The following is a 20,982-nucleotide window of genomic DNA, read 5'->3' on the forward strand; positions in this document are numbered from 1 at the left end:
CCAGAGATTTAGGAAGAGGGTGATGACATTTCAAGTAAAGGAAAAAGCATGGTCAAAAGTGAGCCTTTTGTCTATTAGAAGAGGATGCTGAAACAAAGTATGGGAGCTATAGAAGTCTTTGAATTTCAGGTTATCTAAATTTTATTTTGTAAGGCAATGTGGAGCCATGGAAAGTTTCTAAACAGGGCAATACTTTGATTACAACTTTTAGTAAGATTATTTTGGCAGCAAAGTACAGGATGGATTAGAAGAAAGGAGAACAGTTAACAAGATAGTTCAACAGGCCTGAAGAGAAGTAAAATGAGGACCTAAAGTAGGCTGGTGATTGAGTAAAAGGAAAGGAAGGGACTGGAAGAAAATTTCTAAGGCAGAAGAGAAAAATCTGATTATTGATTTGAATGTCAGGACAAGAGAGAGAAGTTAAGATTTGGAGAAATAATGTTGACAGTAGAAATAAGGGAAGAAAAAGAAAAAAAGCAAGTTTGGGGGGGAAGATATTTAAATTCAGCCAGGAATAAGTTATGTATGTATAACACAAAGGTTCCTTGTATAGGTGCTGGACAACTGGCTGGGCAGTCTTTGAAAAGGATGACACAATATTTTCTAAGTTTCTTCTTAATACTTCTTATGATTACCCTTCAATTAGCTTTCTTTTGGTTTCCCTCAGCCTCATTCTTTCAAAACCTCATTGACTCCAATTATATCTACTTTCCAATCACATTTATTCTCCTGGTACCACCTTCCAGATATCCCGAGACCTAAAGTTATTTTAATGAATAGCAAATTCTGTACTAGCCTGTAGCAAAAAATAAAATAAAATTAAAAAAATAACAGTTAGTTAATTCAGGGACCAACCTGTAGATTATAGGTAGAGGAACAGAGAAGTGATTAATTTTTATATACAGAAATGGCTCTGCATTAAAAGTTTCACCTTCAAAAATCCCATTTTCAAAGTCATTTACCAGTTCATACTTAAAAAATTAAATTGGTTGAAAAAGTCATATCACTTAGACTCTCACATTAAAAGGGTTATTAGAGAAATCCAAGAGATAAAGTTTGATTAGAAACATTGCAGAGAGAATATCAGAGGGGAAGAGATTTACTACAGAAAACATTTTTTCAATGGGAATTTTGTGCCAAAGAAAGGCTTTATTTTAAGAGGTAGGTTGCTTCAGACTGACTTTAAGAACACAGATGACAAGCTAACAGATTTGCTGATTTCATGACTCTCCATAGTGGAAAGATCATATTAAGCTATAATTATAAATGATCTTTGAAAAATAGCTCTGAACAATGTATGAAAGGGGTAAATTTGCTCCAACTTTTTTTTTTTAATTTTGTACTTAAATTTTCTATTTGTTTTCCCTATGTTTTGGTTTTGATTTTTTAAAATATAATGTCCATCTTATGGCTTTTTTTGCAAGGAAGGAGGGAATAAAGGTGTAACAGATAGGTAGATTTAATACTCAGGTTTTTGTACATAGAAAGTATTGGTAGGATAATGAAGGTTTCTTAGTGTCTAGTTCTAAGGCTGAACTGTATATATTGTTATTTATTCTGGTTTTACTACCATAACAAACAGCATCAACAAGGGGGAGTGGAATAGAGAAATGACAAACTTTGGAAGGGCTCTAACAAGATCCTTTGGGACTTGCTTCAGCTCCTAAAGACTAAGTGGACTACCATGGGCTTTATTTAGCTAGCTACTTAGGACCTCTGTCTTTGGACTACCATAGGCTACTGTAGCCCAAGAATCATTTTAAATATAAAGCAAAGTTACAGATAGGATAAAGGTAGGCAAATTGATCACTACCCTTGAAAATCGACATAGAATTATATTCTTTAAAGTTGCAAAGGGCTTTAGAGATTTGCTCATATAGCACACGTCTAAGCACTTTGTAATCTTGGTTATACTAAATTTAAAAAAATCCAATAACCTAACATTCATCATGAGAAAAGACTACTCACCCATTGGCCAGTTGTCATATACATGCTTTGCAATATCTGCTGCTGAATCATTAGGCGAAAACAGGAATTCTTTTGTTTTCCCACTGACTAAGATGAGTCGCAAATTTATCTGAAAGGAGAAAAACGATCTTTTGACGAAAAGGCAGTAAAAAGGGAAATTTTACAATAAAAAGTGATCATATAAAAGTCTTCTAATTCAATCAGGAAAAAATTTAGTTGCAATCATTTTTGACAATAATATTTGGCCATTTAAGACCATTTTTCAAATAATCCAAAATGCCGTAGCCTTATAAGACTCATTTAAAATCTACTTAATAGTTTTTTTGTTAAAGGTATCTATTTCCCTTCACATTCCTCAAAACACGAATATTTTATTGTCTTAAAATTCATCTTCCTTTGTAGAAAAACAATTACTTCAAAAAAGATTTATTTTATTGATGTCACTCTACCTTTTTATTGGTAAACAATGAAAAGATTCCATAGAGATCGTTACTCAGTCTTGACACTACAGTTTAAAAATATTTTGTTTTTAAAGTGCTATATATTCTTACATACACATATATATATGCAGGGATATACACACAAATGTAAAATTTAAGAGATCAATAGAACTGTATGTAGTTTAAAAAAGTTCTAGAATTAGTACATATATAGTCTATAAGTAGCACATTTGAGTAGTTTCATTACATAAATAAAAAATTTTAACTACTTAGAATATTCCTGGTTAACTGGAGTATTACTATATTGCTTTCTCCTTAGCGATATGGACAATTTTTTTCATTCAGTATTTTTGGTGGGGTAATAAACAAAAGAGGTTCACTATGTAAACCCTGAGGAAAGAGAGTAAAAGAATAAAAATATGTGACAATCACTGTGGTAGAATATGGATATTTTCAACTCACTACACATTTATTTGGTGAAAAATTGATTTGCCAGCTACCATCTTTCTTCCATGATTTGTAAAGAAAAAATGAAAAGTGCTCTATCTGGAATTTGACTAAATGCTGGATTGTAAAACATTAACACAAAAGAAAACTAGAAAGAAGCCAAATTGCCAATATTTCATGTGGAAAAAGTCTTGCACATGATATTTAAGGTTCGATGACCTATATTTAATAAACCAATATCTATTGCAGAATTTAACATATAATGGTACACAGAAAATATTCCGAGTGAAAAGCACTTTTCACCCATTTATAGTTTTACTAGAGGTTTTCCAGTCTAGAACAGACAGCATAATCTCACTTAATATATGACATCTAATGAAGTAATATAGTGGTATGACTATAATGGGGTAGCATGAGCCAGCTAACTAAGCATATTAAACCTTTACATTTTGTTGGGCAAAACTTTTTTGAATTCCCACTGCAAACTGGAAAAAAAAAACAACGCCAACCCACATCCAATTTGAATGTTTCCCACATGAAATGACAAAAACTATGATACTTAAGACAACTATTCATAGGAATATGCTTCAAATCTACTTAACATAAAATTTCTCTTTATCATAAATGTCTCCATTAACATGAGTACTTTACTTTTATGCATGTATACTAATAAATACAAAGAGCCATTTGATAACAGAATTCAAACTACCTTTACTAGGGTTTAGTCATTAATGCTAAATGAGTGAGAGTCACAGTAATACCTAGGCATCTATATTTTTACCTCAACATAAGATGAATTCTAAGCTTGCTAAGTTTGAATGCAAATTGCATTTTTATGAAATTAAGGTTTTAAATAAATAGTACTATTTGTGAAGATCAATGTTTTGTGGTGGAAATTTAAGATTAGTTTAGAATCTCGTTCAAATCATCCCATTTGTAAAGAGTCATCTACAAAAATTTCCACATAGGGCATTATTCTCTAGACTTGTTTAGGGCAAAAGAGGCCCCAGGAAGGTCTTATTATCTCTTATCCAAATTAAAATAAATCATACCTTAAGTTTATTTCAATTTAGCAAGTTGGACACTGAATAAAATACTAAATTAATGATTTTCCCATAGGTCTCCTCAATTATTTTAATAAATTCATAGGAGAACCACAAATTAAGAAATTTATGTATGAAATCATAGTTTAGAGAAAGCATAAACCAGAAATAAGCACATTTATAGAAATATCTTGTGTATAAAATAGCGGTTAAAAGGAAAAAAATTAAATGTCCATGCTGAAAAACAATTTTTCTGCTCTCCTAAGATTTTATTCTTTTTTTGAAAACTTTAATTAATTTAGAATATTTTTCCATGGTTCCATGATTCATGTTCTTTCCCTCCCCTCCCTACACTTCCCTCCTATAGGCCACATGCAATTCCACTGGGTTTTACATGTGTCATTGATCAAGCCCTATTTCCATATTATTGATATTTGCAGTAGGGTGATCATTTAGGGTCTATATACCTAATCATATCCCCATTAACCCATGCGACCAAGCAGTTATTTTTCTTCTGTTTCTATTCCCACAGTTCTTCTTCTGAATGTGGATAGTGTTCTTTCTCATAAGTCCCTCAGAACTGTCCTAGATCATTGCATTGCTGCTAGTAGAAAAGTCCATTACATTTGATTGCACTACAGTGTATCAGTGTCTGTGTACAATGTTCTCCTGGTTCTGCTCCTTTCACTCTGCATCACTTCCTGGAGGTCATTCCAGTTCCCATGGAATTCCTCCAGTTTATTATTCCTTTGAGAACAATAGTATTCCATCACCATCAGATACCCACAATTCATTCAGCCATTCCCCAATTGAAGGGCATCTCCTAATTTTCCAATTTTTTTGCCACCCCAAAGAGTGTGGCTAATAATTTTTGGGGTAAGACATAAGGCTAGGGGAAGAAGGAATAAATTTTTGGTAGAGTTTGCCACCCTGATGAGCATTAGAACTATTCTAAATTGAAAATAGCTAAGTGGGAGGGTTTCAGACTGCATTTTCTACAAACCATGCCTGCAATTTAAAATAAAACACAAATCCTAACTTGCTGAATTCAGATTTGTGTTCCAGCTGGTTGAAACATGTCAAGGCAGTACTTCTTTCAGCTTCTTTGATCTCAAAATGCAATTCCAAATGTGTTTGGAGAATGGAGAAAGAAGTTCTTTTAAAAATAGAGAGACACTACTTTTATGTTCTTTGTCATCCTTCTTGTATCTTCAGAAATATCATAGGTGAAGACTTAGTCAACCAAATGCAAAGAGTTCTTTAACTGGTGGCTCCATAGCTTGTTTGTAGCCATTGGCCATTCAATCTTTTTTTTTTTTAATTTATTTAGAATATTTTTCCATGATTACATAATTCATGCTTTCCCCCTTCTCCCTTACTTCCCCCTTCCCTGGAGAGGCAAGCAATTCCACTGGGTTATACAAATACCATTGTTAAAAAACTATTTCCATGTTATTCATATTTGTAATAGTGATCTTTTAATGCCAAAACCCCAATCATATCCCCATTGAATCATGTAATCAATCATGTTTTTCTTGTGTTTCTTCTCCCACAGTTTCTTTCTCTGGATGTGGATAGTGTTCTTTCTCATAAGTCCTTTGGGATTGTCCTGGATCATTGATGCATTACTTCTAGTAAAGAAGTCCATTATATTCAATTGTACCATAGTGTATCAGTCTCTGTGTTCAATGTTCTCCTGGTTCTTCTCCTTTCACTCTGCATCAATTCCTGGAGGTCATTCCAGTTCCCATGGAATTCCTGCAGTTCATCATTTCTTTCAGCACAATAGTATTCCATCACTAACATATACCACAATTTGTTCAGCCATTCCCCAATTGAAGGGCATCCCCTCATTTTCCAATTTTTGGCCACCACAAAGAATACAGCTATAAATATTTTTGTACAACTTTTTTTTTCCTTTTTATCTCTTTGGGGTACAAACCCAGCAGTATTATGGCTGGATCAAAGAGCAGACAGTCTTTTAGAGCCCTTTGGGCATAATTCCAAATTGCCGTCCAGAATGGCTGGATCAATTCACAACTCCATCTACAATGCATTAGTGTCCCAATTTTGCCACATCCCCTCCAACATTTACCACTTTCCTTTACTGCCATATTGGCCAATCTGCTAGGTGTGAGGTGGTACCTCAGCATTGTTTTGATTTGCATTTCTCTCATCAGGAGAGAATTAGAACACTTTTTCATGTAATTATTGAGCATTTTTATTTCTTCATCTGAAAACTGCCTATTCATGTTCCTTGTCCATTTGTCTATTGGAGAATGGCTTGATTTTTTTTATAAATTTGACTTAGTTCTTTATATTTTTGGGAAATGAAACCTTCAAGTTTTATTATAAAAATTTTGCCCAGTTTGTTGCTTTCCTTCTAATTTTGGTGGCATTGGTTTTGTTTATACAAAACCTTTTCAATTTGATATAATCAAAGCCATTCATTTTACATTTTGTAATGTTCTCTATCTCTTGCTTGGTCTTAAATTCCTTCCTTTCCCACAGATCTGACAGGTATACTGTTCTATGCTTGCCTAATTTATTTATGATTTCACTCTTTATATTTAAGTCTTTTACCCATTTTGAATTTATCTTGGTATTGGGTATATGATGTCAATATAAACCTAATTTTTCACATACTGTTTTCCAATTTTCCCAGCAATTTTTGTCAAATAGTTGAGTTCTTGTCCCAAAAGCTGGGATCTTTGAGTTTATTGAACACTAGCTTGCGGAGGTCATTTAACCCTAGTCTATTCCATTGAGCCATCCTTCTGTCTCTTAGTCAGCTCCATATTGTTTTGATGACTTTCTACTTCAGTTTAAGATCTGGTACTGCTAGGCCCCATCCTTCACATTTTTTTTTCATTATTTCCCTTAATATTCTTATCTTTTGTTCTTCCAAATGAACTTTGTTATAATTTTTTCTAATTCTATAAAAAAAGTTTTTTGGTAGTTTGATAGGTATGGCACTGAATAAGTAAATTAATTTGGGTAGAATTGTCATTTTAATTATGTTGGCTTGTCATACCCATGAGCAATTAATGTTTTTTTTCCCAATTATTTAGATACAGTTTTAATGTGTGTAAAGTGTTTTGTAGTTGTGTTCATGTAATTCCTGTGTTTGTCTTGGGTGATAGATTCCTAAATATTTTATATTGTCTAGAGTGATTTTCTAACTCTTGCTGCTGCATTTTGTTGGAAATATGCAGATATGTCGATGATTTACATGGGTTTATTTTGTACCCTGTGTAAGATGAGAAATAAAGCAACCCTTATTGATGCTGTTTATTAGCTAGGCTGGATGGTGTTTGAAACCTATCAGGGTTGTCTTCCTTCTTAACCAGAGGGTCTCAAGGGCATGCCCCTATGATGAAAACCGAGTACAGGGAGAGACAGGATCCAGTATTCAGATAAGAGACATCAATGGGGTGATGCATTGGTGGATTGCCAGGACTTGGCAAAATGCTGGAACCCCTATATGTCTTTACTGATACAGACCTTGTCAGGGAGGGCAGTAATGTTGGCTGACTTTGGGTTTGACTTAACTGAAGTCTATTAGAACTGCCTCCCTAATTGAACCCTTATACCCTCTACCTCCTTTAATATTTTCCAAAGATTTATCTGACTGAGTTATGATATAAATTAACAGTGGTTTGTTAATATGACAAGTAATGGATAGGTTTAGGAAACAGGGATTCAGGAGATCGTTGGCTAATATATCCAGACTGGTCTTGAGTCCCTGACTGTGGCCACCAGCCAGAACCAATCCAGAAAGTAATTCTTCCTTCTCCTAAACTATATTAACATACATTAAATTCCTAAGTATCAACTTGTAGTTGAGGTTGAGAACTTATAAGAACAGCAGGTTCCTTCAGGTCAGACATACAGACTGCCCTCTTAGGATAAATTCTTCTTGGGCAAAATCTGAATTGTCCTGTCTAACCACCAAAGTTTGACAAGATAAGCTTTAGATGATTATTGAACACCAGAGATACTGCATTCAATTTGGAACACCCTTGGGTATTTGATGAGCTTTTCAAATCTGAGCTCAGGAAAATGCCTCCATTCCCTCAGGCTCAGGATCCAAAAACCATTCTCCTCTGTCTGTTGAAAACCTTCCCAGCATCCCTCTGCACATTCCACCTCTTCGTCAATCATGTCCTCTCTGGTGTTCCATCTCCTGTCTTTATTAACCTCTATTCCTACATCTGCAACTCTGTTAAAGTTGATAATTATTTCCACTAACCTTTTAGTTGATTTTCTAGTATTCTTTAAGTAAACCATCATATCATCTGCAAAGAGTGATAGTTTAGTTTCCTCATTGCCTACTTTAATCCCTTCAATTTCTTTTTCTTCTCTAACTGCTACTACTAGTGTTTCTAATACAATATTAAATAGTAGAGGTGATAATGGGTGTCCTTGCTTCACTCCCGACCATTGGGAAGTCTTCTAACTTGTCCCCACTGCATATGATACTTGCTGATGGTTTTAAATATATACTGTTTTTTATTTTAAGGAAGGGCCCTTCTATTCCTATACTTTCTAGTGTTAGGAATGGGTGTTGTATTTTGTCAAAGGCTTTTTCTGCATCTATTGAGATAATCATGTGATTTCTGTTGATTTGATTATTGATATGGTCAATGGTTTTCCTAAAGCAAACTATCCTTACATTCCTGGTATAGATCCCACCTGGTTATAGTGAATAGTCCTTGTGAAAACTTGCTGTAATCTGGCCATTCAATCTTTACTTTCATTCAAACTCAGAAGCTGGGTATAATTTCCAAAAGAAGAAATTGCTATGTTCAAAATCATAAAAAGTCTATATTTATATTCAGAAAGGTTCCTTTATTTTAGGCAAAAAAAAAACCCCATAAACTCACAATATCTCAACAATTATATTTAAGAACTATGATGGTGAAAAACATGAAACAATGAGTTACTGTAATCTTACTTTGGGAAAAATCTCAAAAGCAATAAATGCCTTTATAATAGAAAATTTACAACAGCTAGGAGGCAAATGTATTATTGGCCAAAGCTACATTTATAAAGTACTTTAATAAATAGATAAATTAAGTCTTTTCAGTAAATTTACACTAAATTAAATACATGCATTATCACTAAGACCAGATCCCTTACTAAGTCTAATATCCAATAAATAGAGATGCTCTATAGAATGGGCTGATCCAGGAAGTGGTAAGAGGATTTCAAGCAAAAGATGAATGATGATGTTTGGTAATATCATAGAGAATTTCAATTTATTGGTTGGACTAAATGAATTCTGAGACACCCTCCAAATCTGAGATTTTGAGATAATACACCAATTATTTTAAATATACATTTAATGATAGATATTATAGACCTCAGTCAAATTAAATATTCAAGTATTTTAAAAATATCAGCCTGTGTAAAGACAGCTGCTTTAATAATAGGTTAAATATGAAAACATTATTTATAACTTACTATGTGACACATTTAGTGTACATGCTTGTCTAAAAATAAAAATTCCTATGCCCAAAGGGCGCTAAAAGACTGTCTGCCCTTTGATCCAGCCATAACACTGCTGGGTTTGTACTCCAAAGAGATAAAAAGGAAAAAAAAACTTGTACAAAAATATTTATAGCTGTACTCTTTGTGGTGGTCAAAAAATTGGAAAATGAGGGGATGCCCTTCAATTGGGGAATGGCTGAACAAATTGTGGTATATGTTGGTGATGGAATACTATTGTGCAAAAAGGAATAATAAAGTGGAGGAATTCCATGGAGACTGGAACGACTTCCAGGAAGTGATGCAGAGTGAGAGGAGCAGAACCAGGAGAACATTGTACACAGAGACTGATACACTGTGGTACAATCGAATGTAATGGACTTCTCTACAATTCTGAGGGATTTGTGAGAAAGCACACTATCTACATTCAGAGGAAAAACTGTGGGAGTAGAAACACAGAAGAAAAACAACTGCTTGATCACATGGGTTGATGGGAAAATGATTGGGGATGTAGACTCTAGGTGATCACCCAAATGCAAACATCAATAATATGGAAATGGGTTTTGATCAAGGACACATGTAAAACCCAGTGGAATTGTGCCTTGGCTAAGGGAGGAGGTGGAGGGAAGAGTTAGGGAAAGAACATGATTCTTGTAACCATGGAAAAAATATTCTAAATTGACCAATTAACCAAAAAACCAAATAAATAAACAAACAAAGCACCTGGTGTTCAAAGCCATAATCTAGCTTCCTCTACCTTCCCAGCCTTCTTATACCTTCTCCCCACTTAGCATCCTCCCATAAGACACATCATCTCTTAGCTCTAGCTATTTTCAGACCTTCCCCAATACGTGGAATGCTCTCATTCTACCTCTCTACATTACTAATTTTATTGGCTTTCTTCAAATTCTGGCTTACACCATTTACAGCTCTCTCTCAGTCTCTCTTAATTCTAGTGCCTTTCCTCTGTTAATTACATCCAAACTTAACTTGTAAATAATTTGTTTGTACATAATTGTTTACATGTTGTTTTCTCCATTAGATAGATATGAGCTCCTTGAGGGCATATGCTGTCTTTTATCTTTCTTTATATCCCCAGTGCTTAACACAGTGCCTGGAACACAGTAGGTGCATAAGAAATGTTTGCTGACTGATTAAATTATCATATTTACTTATAAAAGTTAAGGCAGACATATAACATGGAGTTTTCACCTATCCTGAAGAAGTTTGTTAAAACTAAAAACAAGAACAACCCTTAGCTATTGTTTTAGAATCTAAAACTAAGTATCCATTTCAAGGCAGAAGAGCAGCAGGGGTCCCCAAACTATGGCCATTTATCCAGCCCCCACTGCGCTTCCGGAAGGGGCTCCTCTTTCAATGGTGGTCAGTGAGAGGAGCACTATATGTGGTAGTGCCGCAAAGTGTGGCCTTGCTCACATACAGTACTACTTCCAATGACATAATCCTTTTAATGGCGCCTTGTTCTGAGAGTAACTGAACAAGAAAGAGGTGCCAGGCAAAAGATTATGTGGCTGCACAATAGAAGATGTCAGCATGGTGAGCAGCGATCTGGGGAAGGGGATTCCGCACTGTGTATACTGCTGCCCCCTATAGTGGTGGCGGTGATGGGCCTGTATGTGATAGGCCCATCACAGGCAGCACTGCAGCCTCTGCTATCCCAGACAGTGAGAGGTATACAGATTTGTTCATAGTTTTTTTTTTTTTTATAGTCCAGCCCTCCAACAGTCTAAGGGGCAGTGAACTGGCCCCCTGTGTAAAAAGTTTGGGGACCCCTGGTCTAGGCAATTGGGGTTAAGGGACTTGCCCAGAGTCACACAGTTAGAAAGTATCTGAGGTCACATTTAAACCCAGGACCTCCTTCCTGTCTCCAGGCCTGGCTCTATCCACTCACTATCTATCAGTTCTCTATCCAATCCTGTTTGCCTTAGTTTCCTCATTTGTAAAATGAGTTGGAGAAGGAAATGGTAAATCACTCCAATATCTTTGCCAAGAAATTCCCAAATGATGTCACAAAGAAGCAGATATAACTGAAATGACTGACAATAGCAGCAACAAAGCAGAGAGATATACATAGTTAAGGCATAATCCTAGATACTAGGGAGCACAGTGGATATAGTGCCAGGCTTATAGTCAGGAAGATCTGGGTTCAAATGTGACCTCAATGCTTTTTAGCTGTGTGACCCTGGGCAAGACACTCAACCCCAATTGCCTAACCCTTGGCTACTCTTCTGTCTTAGAACTGTTGCTAAGACAGATGGACAGGAAAAAAAAAAGATTAGAGAAAGAGTAGATGAGAATGAAATGAGGAATTTTTTTTCCCCAATTCAAGTCTGGTATTTATTAAAGACTACCAAATATATGGCAGTGCATTAGGCATTCTGGAAACAAAGAAAAAAAATTAAAGAAAACTCACTCCCATGAAGTTTACATTCTACTGGGAAATACAATACAAAGATAAAAGCATACAAAATAATTTGAGGAAGTAAAGAGCATATCAACTGTAAGGGATCAAGAAAAGTACCTGAGCTAAGCTTTAAGGGAAAGTAGGTTGATTGTAATAGGCATAGATGAGAAAAGGAGACACAAATGTAGAGACAACCTATACACAAAGGCACAGAGAATGGCAATGGAAAGGAGCATTTCAGGATTAGCTAGTAGGACAGTTTGACTGAAATATAAAGTGCAGGGTCTAAGAGACTGCTATGAAGAATGGAAAGACAGGTTAGAGTTACATACTAGAGTACTTTAAATCTCAGGCTCGAAATACTTGGTTCTCTATTGCCTCTCAATGATAAAATATACTGAATATCCTAATATTCTTAAGCAGAGAAATGACATAGTCATATCAGATCTGTATATTTTATTTTTCAATTTTTCAATTCAATTTCAATTCAATGTGATTTCATTGCTGTGGGGAAATAAATAGTAGTGAGGAAGCTACCTCTACCAATGCAGACCTGAAACTTAATAGTCTTACTATAGTTGCTTGGGGTCCTACTAATTTAAATGATTTGCCAAGGTTAAGAAGCCAATTTGTGGCAAAAGGAATATTTGAACCAAGGACTTGCATTGCTTCTTGCAAATAGGTTGGCTAAAATGGACAAAAATATTAGAAACTTAAAATTATTTACTGTAAATCCAAATTATTTCTAATACTCAAATATAATTCTTATGGCTTGCGAACTATCTCAGAAGGCCTGAACACAACTAAAATGATATAGATACAATCACCAATCATAACCCAGAGCTAAGTTTACAAAAATAGTCACCTAATCAGATTTTTAGCATAATTTGAGATAAGAAAATTCTATATACATGTAAAGTCTTAGATTCTTGATTATAAATGTTCTATAATATGAATTAGAACCATGCTTGTCATATAATACTTTATTGGCAACATTTAATGAAAAGTTCATTCTTAGCATAAAGAAAAAAATGAAAATAACTTCAATATTATTTTGGTTCTGAAGGCAGGAACTGTGTGTTTTACTTTGTGTTCACAGTGCTCAGCACAGCAGTTAGCCCACTTAGTAGACAATCAATAATTTCTTGTTGAAATAATATTATAATTCAATTGGGAAAATCAAGAGACATTAAAAAGTAATAGTAGACAAACTCATTACAGTGGAACAACTACAGATTATAAATTTTTATTAGCAGCTATAGATTTCCAGTTAATCTGTAGCAATGTCAGAAATATGCCACAAGTCTAAATCACTGAGCTATGATAATTAAGCATAACAAGTTGCTAATATGAAATAACTAAAATGAGTATTTAAGTATGTTGCTAGATATAAATTTGTCAACTGTCTTGTTATATTCATGAAGATAACTAAGGTGCATGTGAGTAAAAAGATGCAATTCTGTAATTGCCTTCCTTAGATGAGACTCAGCTTCGGAGGAACCATGGATCAAAATGACTAGGGGATATGTCATCAAAGAGGCAGGATCTAAAATGAACCTTGAAAGATAAATATATTTTGAACAGAAAAAAGTAAGGCATTCAGGTGGAGAAATTTAAAGGTTTAAAGATGAGTGAATAAAGTATATTCAGGTCAGAGAGCACTCAAGACTGATTCTCCTTGTCTTGATATTACTGGCCAAGTAGTAGAAGGTAAAGTTGGAAAAGTAGGTAGAGAACAGATGACAGTTCTAAAAACCAAACTAAGGAATTATATGTGTGTGTGTGTATGTGTATGTATGTATATTATATGCTTGATGTTTTAAATATATATTTATGTAACTTTATCCTGGGGATACAATGCATATTTTCTAGCAGAGGATAAAAAATGAATGATTTAGGAAGGTCATATGCAGGATAGATCACAGTTGGAGGAAACAATAAGCAGTATCAATTAGGAAACTATGGAAATGGTTCATGAATAAAGTGATTTAGAACTAAACATCTGAACTAGGATGGTGGCAGCTGGAACTTAAAAGAAAGGATAAATTACAAAGATTATGAAAAAAATCAATACATTTTGGTTACTTATTTGAGGATGCCCCGGGGCATCAAGGAAGAGAGAAGGGAGAGTCAAAAGTGATTCTGAGGTTTCTCTCCCCAAGGATGGGGAGAATAATGGTACTATTCAGAAAATTATCTCGGAGGTAAATTTGGGGAGATGACAGTGAGTTCAGTTTGAAATATGTTTACTTTGAGGTAATATGGATTTACAATCACAGAGAAGTAAAGTGATATAATGCAATGAATGTTGATGATCTTAGGATCAAGAGATCTGAACTAAAATTCTATTACTATTATTTATTGCCATTGCAAAGACAATCACAACTCCTCTGAGCTTCAGTTTCTCATCTATGAAAATAGATAACACCTATCACATGTACCTCACAGTTACTGGTGAGAATCAAATGACAATGTATATAAAGCTTATGTATATATGTAAACCTTAGAAGTCCTATATTCATGTCAGCTCTCATTATTATTGTAAACAATAACAAGAATCTAATAATAATAGGTGATCGTGGATATAGGATTGAAGCTTAGAAACGAGGTCTGGGCTGAATAAATTTTTGATATATAAATTTGTGAATAATTTATATGGAACTAATTGAGGTGATAATAGGTATTAATCCACTTGTGAGATTCAAAACCTATGAACATCCTGTATCTATGAACAGGCCTCCTGCTACTTAATACTCCAAGACACACAAAACTAAATGAAATAGAAACTGACTGAATCACACAATCTCAAAATTTGAAAGAATATTAAAGACCATTATCTAGGCCAACTCACTTCTCTACAACCAACCCACTGACTATCTAGCCATTGCTCAAACACCTCTAATGATCAGTAATACATTATTTCCCAAGACAGCTCATTTCATCTTAGTATGAATAATAATTTTTACTTAAAATAAGCCTAAAGCTCTTTCTCTGCATCCATCTATATGCATAATTGTTACTTTCCAAGCAGGATTTCAAGACATCAGTGTTCAACCTAGCAACTTTTATACATTCTGCTCTGTCTTCAGCTCACTTATCTATCTTCACTTCTTTGACAATATCAATCACTTCCTATGGCTTCAATTATCAGATGTGGAAGCATATTCAAAACTGCTTTTTATTTTTTTTAATTTTATAATATTTTATTTGATCATTTCCATGCATTATTCATTAAAGACATAGATCATTTTCTTTTCCTCCCCCCCATAGCTGACACGTGATTCCACTGGGTATCACATGTGTTCTTGATTCGAACCCATTGCCATGTTGTTAATATTTGCATTAGAGTGTTCATTTAGAGTCTCTCCTCTGTCATGTCCCCTCAACCGCTGTAGTCAGGCAGTTGCTTTTCCTCAGTGTTTCTACTCCCACAGTTTGTCCTCTGCTTATGAATAGTGTTTTTTCTCCTAGATCCCTGCAGATTGTTCAGGGACATTACACCGCCACTAATGGAGGAGTCCATTACCTTCGATTGTACCACAATGTATCAGTCTCTGTGTACAATGTTTTCCTGGTTCTGCTCGTCTCGCTCTGCATCACTTCCTGGAAGTTGTTCCAGTCTCCATGGAATTCCTCCATTTTATTATTCCTTTTTGCACAATAGTATTCCATCACCAACATATACCACAATTTGTTCAGCCATTCCCCAATTGATGGGCATCCCCTCATCAAAACTGCTTTTTAAATAAAACTGTAAATTAAATTATTTAAAAAACAAAATGAAACATTGAAGGCTTTTCCCTTTAGAAAAGTGGGCAGAACAAAAGGCCTTTCTTAAGGAATTGGATTAGGGATGGCAACCAAATAACTTTACAAAGAACAACACTTGCCTTAAAATATTTTTCCCCAACCCATTAGTTATAGGGTAATTGACCAAACTAAAAGCAAACTCTTTCTCCTTCCCTGGAAATAATGAGGATAAAGCAATTACCTATCCTCCTCTGAGAAAGGATATTGAGGGAGCAATACCTTTGATTCCATAAAGGAGTAGTTCAGGAAGGAATGGGATGGTGACTATTACTCATTCTGTAATGTCAATTCAAAACTCTACTTTTACATATGAGGATTTGTCTTCAAGTAACCTCAAATTGTCTTGAGAGAACTGAGCATAGAAGAATTAAGCCAGTTAGGACATCTCTCTAAGTAAGTAATGGCTTGGATCTAAATATTAAATTAAAATTAAACTGCTTTTGGAAAATTTGTGCCCTTTAAATGCAGAGTACAATATTAATCTTTTCTTTAAAAACAAAGATCTATTTACATCCTAAATTTTAAATTCACAATTACAACTAGACAGCTCATAATAATATTGGCTTGCATTTATTTAACCCATAACATATGCCAAACACTGTACTAAGTGCTTTACAAACATTATCTCATGTGATTTTCACAACAATCCCAAAGAGTAGGGGGAGAAAGGTGATATTATTGTCCCCATTTTCACTTGAGCAAATTGATACAGAGGTTAAATGACTTGCCCAAGGTCACAAGCTAATAAGTGTACAAGGTCATATTTGAAATCCAGCCTTCCTGAATCCAGGCCCATCACTCTAGCCATCTGTGAAAGGAAAATGGATCTATAATTTTAAAGGGGTCTCAGACCCATCTCCTCATTTCCTCATCCTTCAGGTCCAGGGAGATTGACTTTCTCAAGGTCTTAGAGATGCAAGATTTAAATCTAGTTCCAATGACTCCAGAGCCAGAGCTCCTTCCAATACATCACAAAGATCCCTTCAGATGTAACATATCAAATTCATCACCTTTCTTCTCCACACTTCCTACTCCACAGGAAGATTCCAGTTACCCACATTCAAAAACCTGGGTTTTATCTTTGACCATTTACTTTACTTCTTACATCAAATCAGTTACCAAAATCCATCAATTCTGCCTCTCACATTTCTTCTCTCCTTTCTACTTAGGCTAACATCATGATAAGTCTCCCATTATTTCCTACCTGAATTATAGTAAAGATTTCCTTGCCTCCAGTCTTTGATCATAGCTGCCAAAACAATTTTTAAAATGTATAGATCTGGTGCTCACTTCAGCAGCACATATACTAAATGTATAGATCTGTTTTATCAATGCTCAATCAAAAATTTCAAGTGCCCCCCCCCCTTTACCTGAAAAAAAAAAAAACAGCCTAGAATTTAAGATTTTGTACAATCTGGCTCCAAACTAACTTTCTAACGCTTTTTATATATTACTTTGCATATCCTATATTCCATTCAAACAGAATAGTTGCCTATTCCCTCACCTTGTCCAGCATGCTTCTACTTGCCTACATTTAGAAAGGATATTTGCTCTGACCAGAATGCACTTGTTCCTCAATTCTATATAATGAAATCCTTCTCTTCCTTCCAGACCTACCATACTTCAGTGAAGCCTTCAGGATTTCTTCATCTGAAAGTTATCTTTCCCTTCCCAAATTTTTTTCTAAAACACTTTCCCTGGATCTCTCATTTCTTCCTACTATATTCTATCCTGCATTATACTGATTTATTCCATTTTCATCTCTTTTTCCTCAATGCCTAGCATAGAACATATTGCACATGGTAGCTGATTAACAAATGTTTTTTCAATTAAATTGATTTCACATACATTCACTCTGAAAAATTTTCAGGATACAAAGTAGATTTAAGTTTCTGCTATTGCTGCTAATATAATTAATTCCTTACTTTTAAAACCACTCATTGGTTTACTATATGCCATAGTTTGCTATGTACCAGTAGTTTTCAATTAAGATTTTAAAAAGAAATATGAAATATAATCTTACACTACTATATAGAGCTCTGCCATGGGTCAGTACAATAAGTTTAAACTGAAGTTCCCCTAGTAAAACATCACAGAAACATCCTTTGCACATGCTGCCCCATATATGTCTGGAAGAGATCTAACTCCTCACCTACAAAATTTAAAATTCCTAGCTTCCTTCAAAACTTAGCTAAAGAATCCCTCCCTACCAGAGCCCTTTTAGATTCAGAATCTTTCAGATACTTCAGAAACATAAGGGAAATTGATTTGTTAATACCTATCTAGAAAATACTTTAAAGATATTCTATTTTAGTTTCTGAATACAGAAAAATTCATTCTATAACAAAATATTATATTTATTACAAATTTCAAGCTATAAAAGGATAAAACATACAATACTGACTATGACAACCAGCTGCCTTAAAGAAGATAAAGAGAATAAATAGTTGAAAATTATCTGATTCTTTCCAATGTTTGTTAGATAACTCATTGTGCAAAGATGATAGCAAGCTCTCCTGTTTAAGGAGAGTAATTCTATCTCTCTGTCAAGAAAACTATTGTTTCAAACTCCCCATAGTCAATTCAGCTGTAAATAGACATTTTCCATCAACCTAAAACTAGAAACAATCACTTAGTGGTGCCACAGATAGCTATGAAATCATCTTTTTATATACTGGTGTTATTTGTAAATTAATACATTTGGAATACTAAAGAGAGTTGTATTTCATTGAGTTTTTTTTAAAAAACAAGGGTGCTAAGTCAATAAGTAATCTATCAGTATATATGGAATGAATGTGACAAACTATAGAGGCCATAAAGAACTGTATATCAAAAAGAGAGCTAGATAAATATGCAGTATAAAAGTCATTGTCTAGCATTCTATCATTAAAACATCAGTCATAATGATATAATCTTGCACCAATGCATATTCTCTGAGTTAAGAATATCATCAAGGCTCTGTTAACCTACATTATTCTACTAGGTGCTAATCATTAGAGATGAAAGCATCCTGCAATATATTATCTTTTTAAAACAGTGCCTGAAAAAAACAGGATGTTCTAAGTAGAACATCAATAAAACAATTCATTCTGAAGACGAAAAAAGCAAAGCAAAGCAACTACCAGTAGCTACGTTAGAAGGTAAATACAGAGTAGAGCTGAGTAATAAATGCAAAGGTATATATTAGATGCTGAAAAATAATTTAAAATTATTAATTATTTATACTAATATTATCAATGTATTATCAATGTATTATATTCATATATAAGAATAACATAACATATAAATAAAATAATAATAATAAATTAAAATTTAAAATAATTTAGTAACCTTTATTGCATAACAAAGGAGAACCTGAATAAGAAAAGTGATTAATAAAAAGGAAGGATTATTTATAATGTTAAAAATATTGTTTTAAACCTTAACTTCTATCCTAGAATCAATACTAAATATTGATTCCAAGGTAGATAAATGGTTAGTGCTAAGCAACCAGGATTAAGTGACTTGCCCAGAGTCATACAGCTATAAAGTGTTGAAGCCACATTTGAATCCAGGACTTTTGTCTCCAGGCTTGACTCTCTATCCAATGAGATACCTAGCTGTATACACCTTCCTCAATGTATACATTACTTTGTTAATGTTATAAAAGTATAGAGGAAAAAAAGGAAATTCAGCAATTAATTAAATTAAGTATCTTCTATGTGCAAAACACTAAGAAAAAACATATTTGAGAAACAAAATTAAAACCAAAAGATGTTTAGTACTGAGTCAGAAAAGAGCACTGATAATAGCTGACAATTATACAGCACTTTAAAGTTTTCATCTCCTATGATCTTTCTACAATATTACAAAGTAGAGACTACTGGTATTATTATCCCTGTTTTCCAGGTGAGAAAGAAGAGAAGAGGTGAAGTGTTTTACCCAAAGTCACAAAGCTGGTTAGTTATCAAGAGAGAAATTCAAAGATCAATCTTCATTCCAAGGGCAGGACTCAATTCATTATGCCATGAAGACTCTTACAAACAAAGAAAGGCAGGCCCAGAGTTCTTAAATAAGTTTCTAAGGTTACAAAACAAATAAATGAAAGCTGTTTTAAAATCACAATTACAATGGTTCAGGTCTAACTCTCAGCTCTAGTCTATATGCCTGGTTATATTCTATTAGTTCTAATCCAGATTTATTACATATTCTGAGTGTCATCTGTACAAGCATAGGCAATATTCAAAAATAAGTTGTTAAACTATAATAACTCAGAATAATTACCATTAAACTATAATAACTCAGAATAATACCATACCACAAAACTAATACCATAAAAAGATATAAACATAATTCTCTGGAAGGTATTGAATTCCCTTTGAAAGGGAATAAGCATCTTATTAAGCACCTACTATGTTCCAGGCCCCATGATGAGCACACTGTGCCAGTTGATTTTCACAACAGTACTGGGAGAGAAAGGCTATTTATTATCCCCATTTTTACAGTTGAAAAAACTGAGGTAAGCAGAGATTAAGTGGCTTGCCCAGGGTCTCACAGTTAGATCTGAGGTCTTCTTGACTAGGTGGCACAGTGGATAGCATGCCAGGACTGGAGTCAGGAAGACTGATCTTCCTGGGTCTAAATCTGGCTTAGGTACTGACCTAGGTATGTAACTTAAACCTGTTTGCCTCAGTTTCTCAGCAGAAGAAAAAGACAAATCAACTCCAGTATCTTAGCCAAATGGGATCAAGAAGAGTCAGATAAGACTAAATAACGACTGAACAACAACTTCCCAACTCTAGGTCCAGAAGTCCATCCACAAGGGTAGCTGTCTCTTAGAATTCTAGCTATGGGATTTTTGTCCACTTTGCAAGGCTTCCTTTTTCCATCTTCATATTTTGCCTTTTAGCTACTTTTCCAACCTCCAAATCCTGTCCCAGGGCCCTAGAGCCCACATCTGGATCTCTGATCATGTTTATGCCATTTCCCTGGTTCTTTAATCATCCTCCACCCTGCCTGGGGACTCCAGTTCCTGTCCTGAAATAACAATTGTAAAAAATTCTCTCATCTTCCCAACCTAGACCCATTACATTGTTCTCTGATCATTACCATGATTCCTCATATCATTCCCACCTTTTCTCTCTCTCTTTTTTCCCCCCTTTGGGAACAGTAATCAAATATAATATTCCTAGAGAAGGATATGCTGATTAATGCCTTTTGGTTCTACTCATCATTCTTAAGATTTTTTAGCCCCAAATGTTCCTTTCCTGGCTACCACTCTCCCGTAAACATATTGTCTTCTAACATTAGAACAATATTAGAATATAAGTTTCTTGAGGTAGGGACTGTTTTGTTTTTGATTCTCCCATATACATACACT

The 20,982-nt window shown here is 34.4% G+C and overlaps 1 protein-coding gene across 1 annotated transcript in view; it reads right to left on the bottom strand.

Moving 5' to 3' along the window:
* Positions 1 to 20,982, bottom strand: part of UBL3 (ubiquitin like 3) — a 91,860-nt gene that overhangs the window by 11,353 nt on the left and 59,525 nt on the right. The window contains exon 2 of the mRNA XM_007495268.3: positions 1,969 to 2,077. Coding sequence (XP_007495330.1) covers positions 1,969 to 2,077 — 109 coding nt within the window. The remainder of the gene's footprint in view (positions 1 to 1,968; positions 2,078 to 20,982) is intronic.

The sequence above is a fragment of the Monodelphis domestica genome, chromosome 4 (assembly GCF_027887165.1).
Source record: "Monodelphis domestica isolate mMonDom1 chromosome 4, mMonDom1.pri, whole genome shotgun sequence".
Lineage (NCBI taxonomy): Eukaryota > Metazoa > Chordata > Mammalia > Didelphimorphia > Didelphidae > Monodelphis > Monodelphis domestica.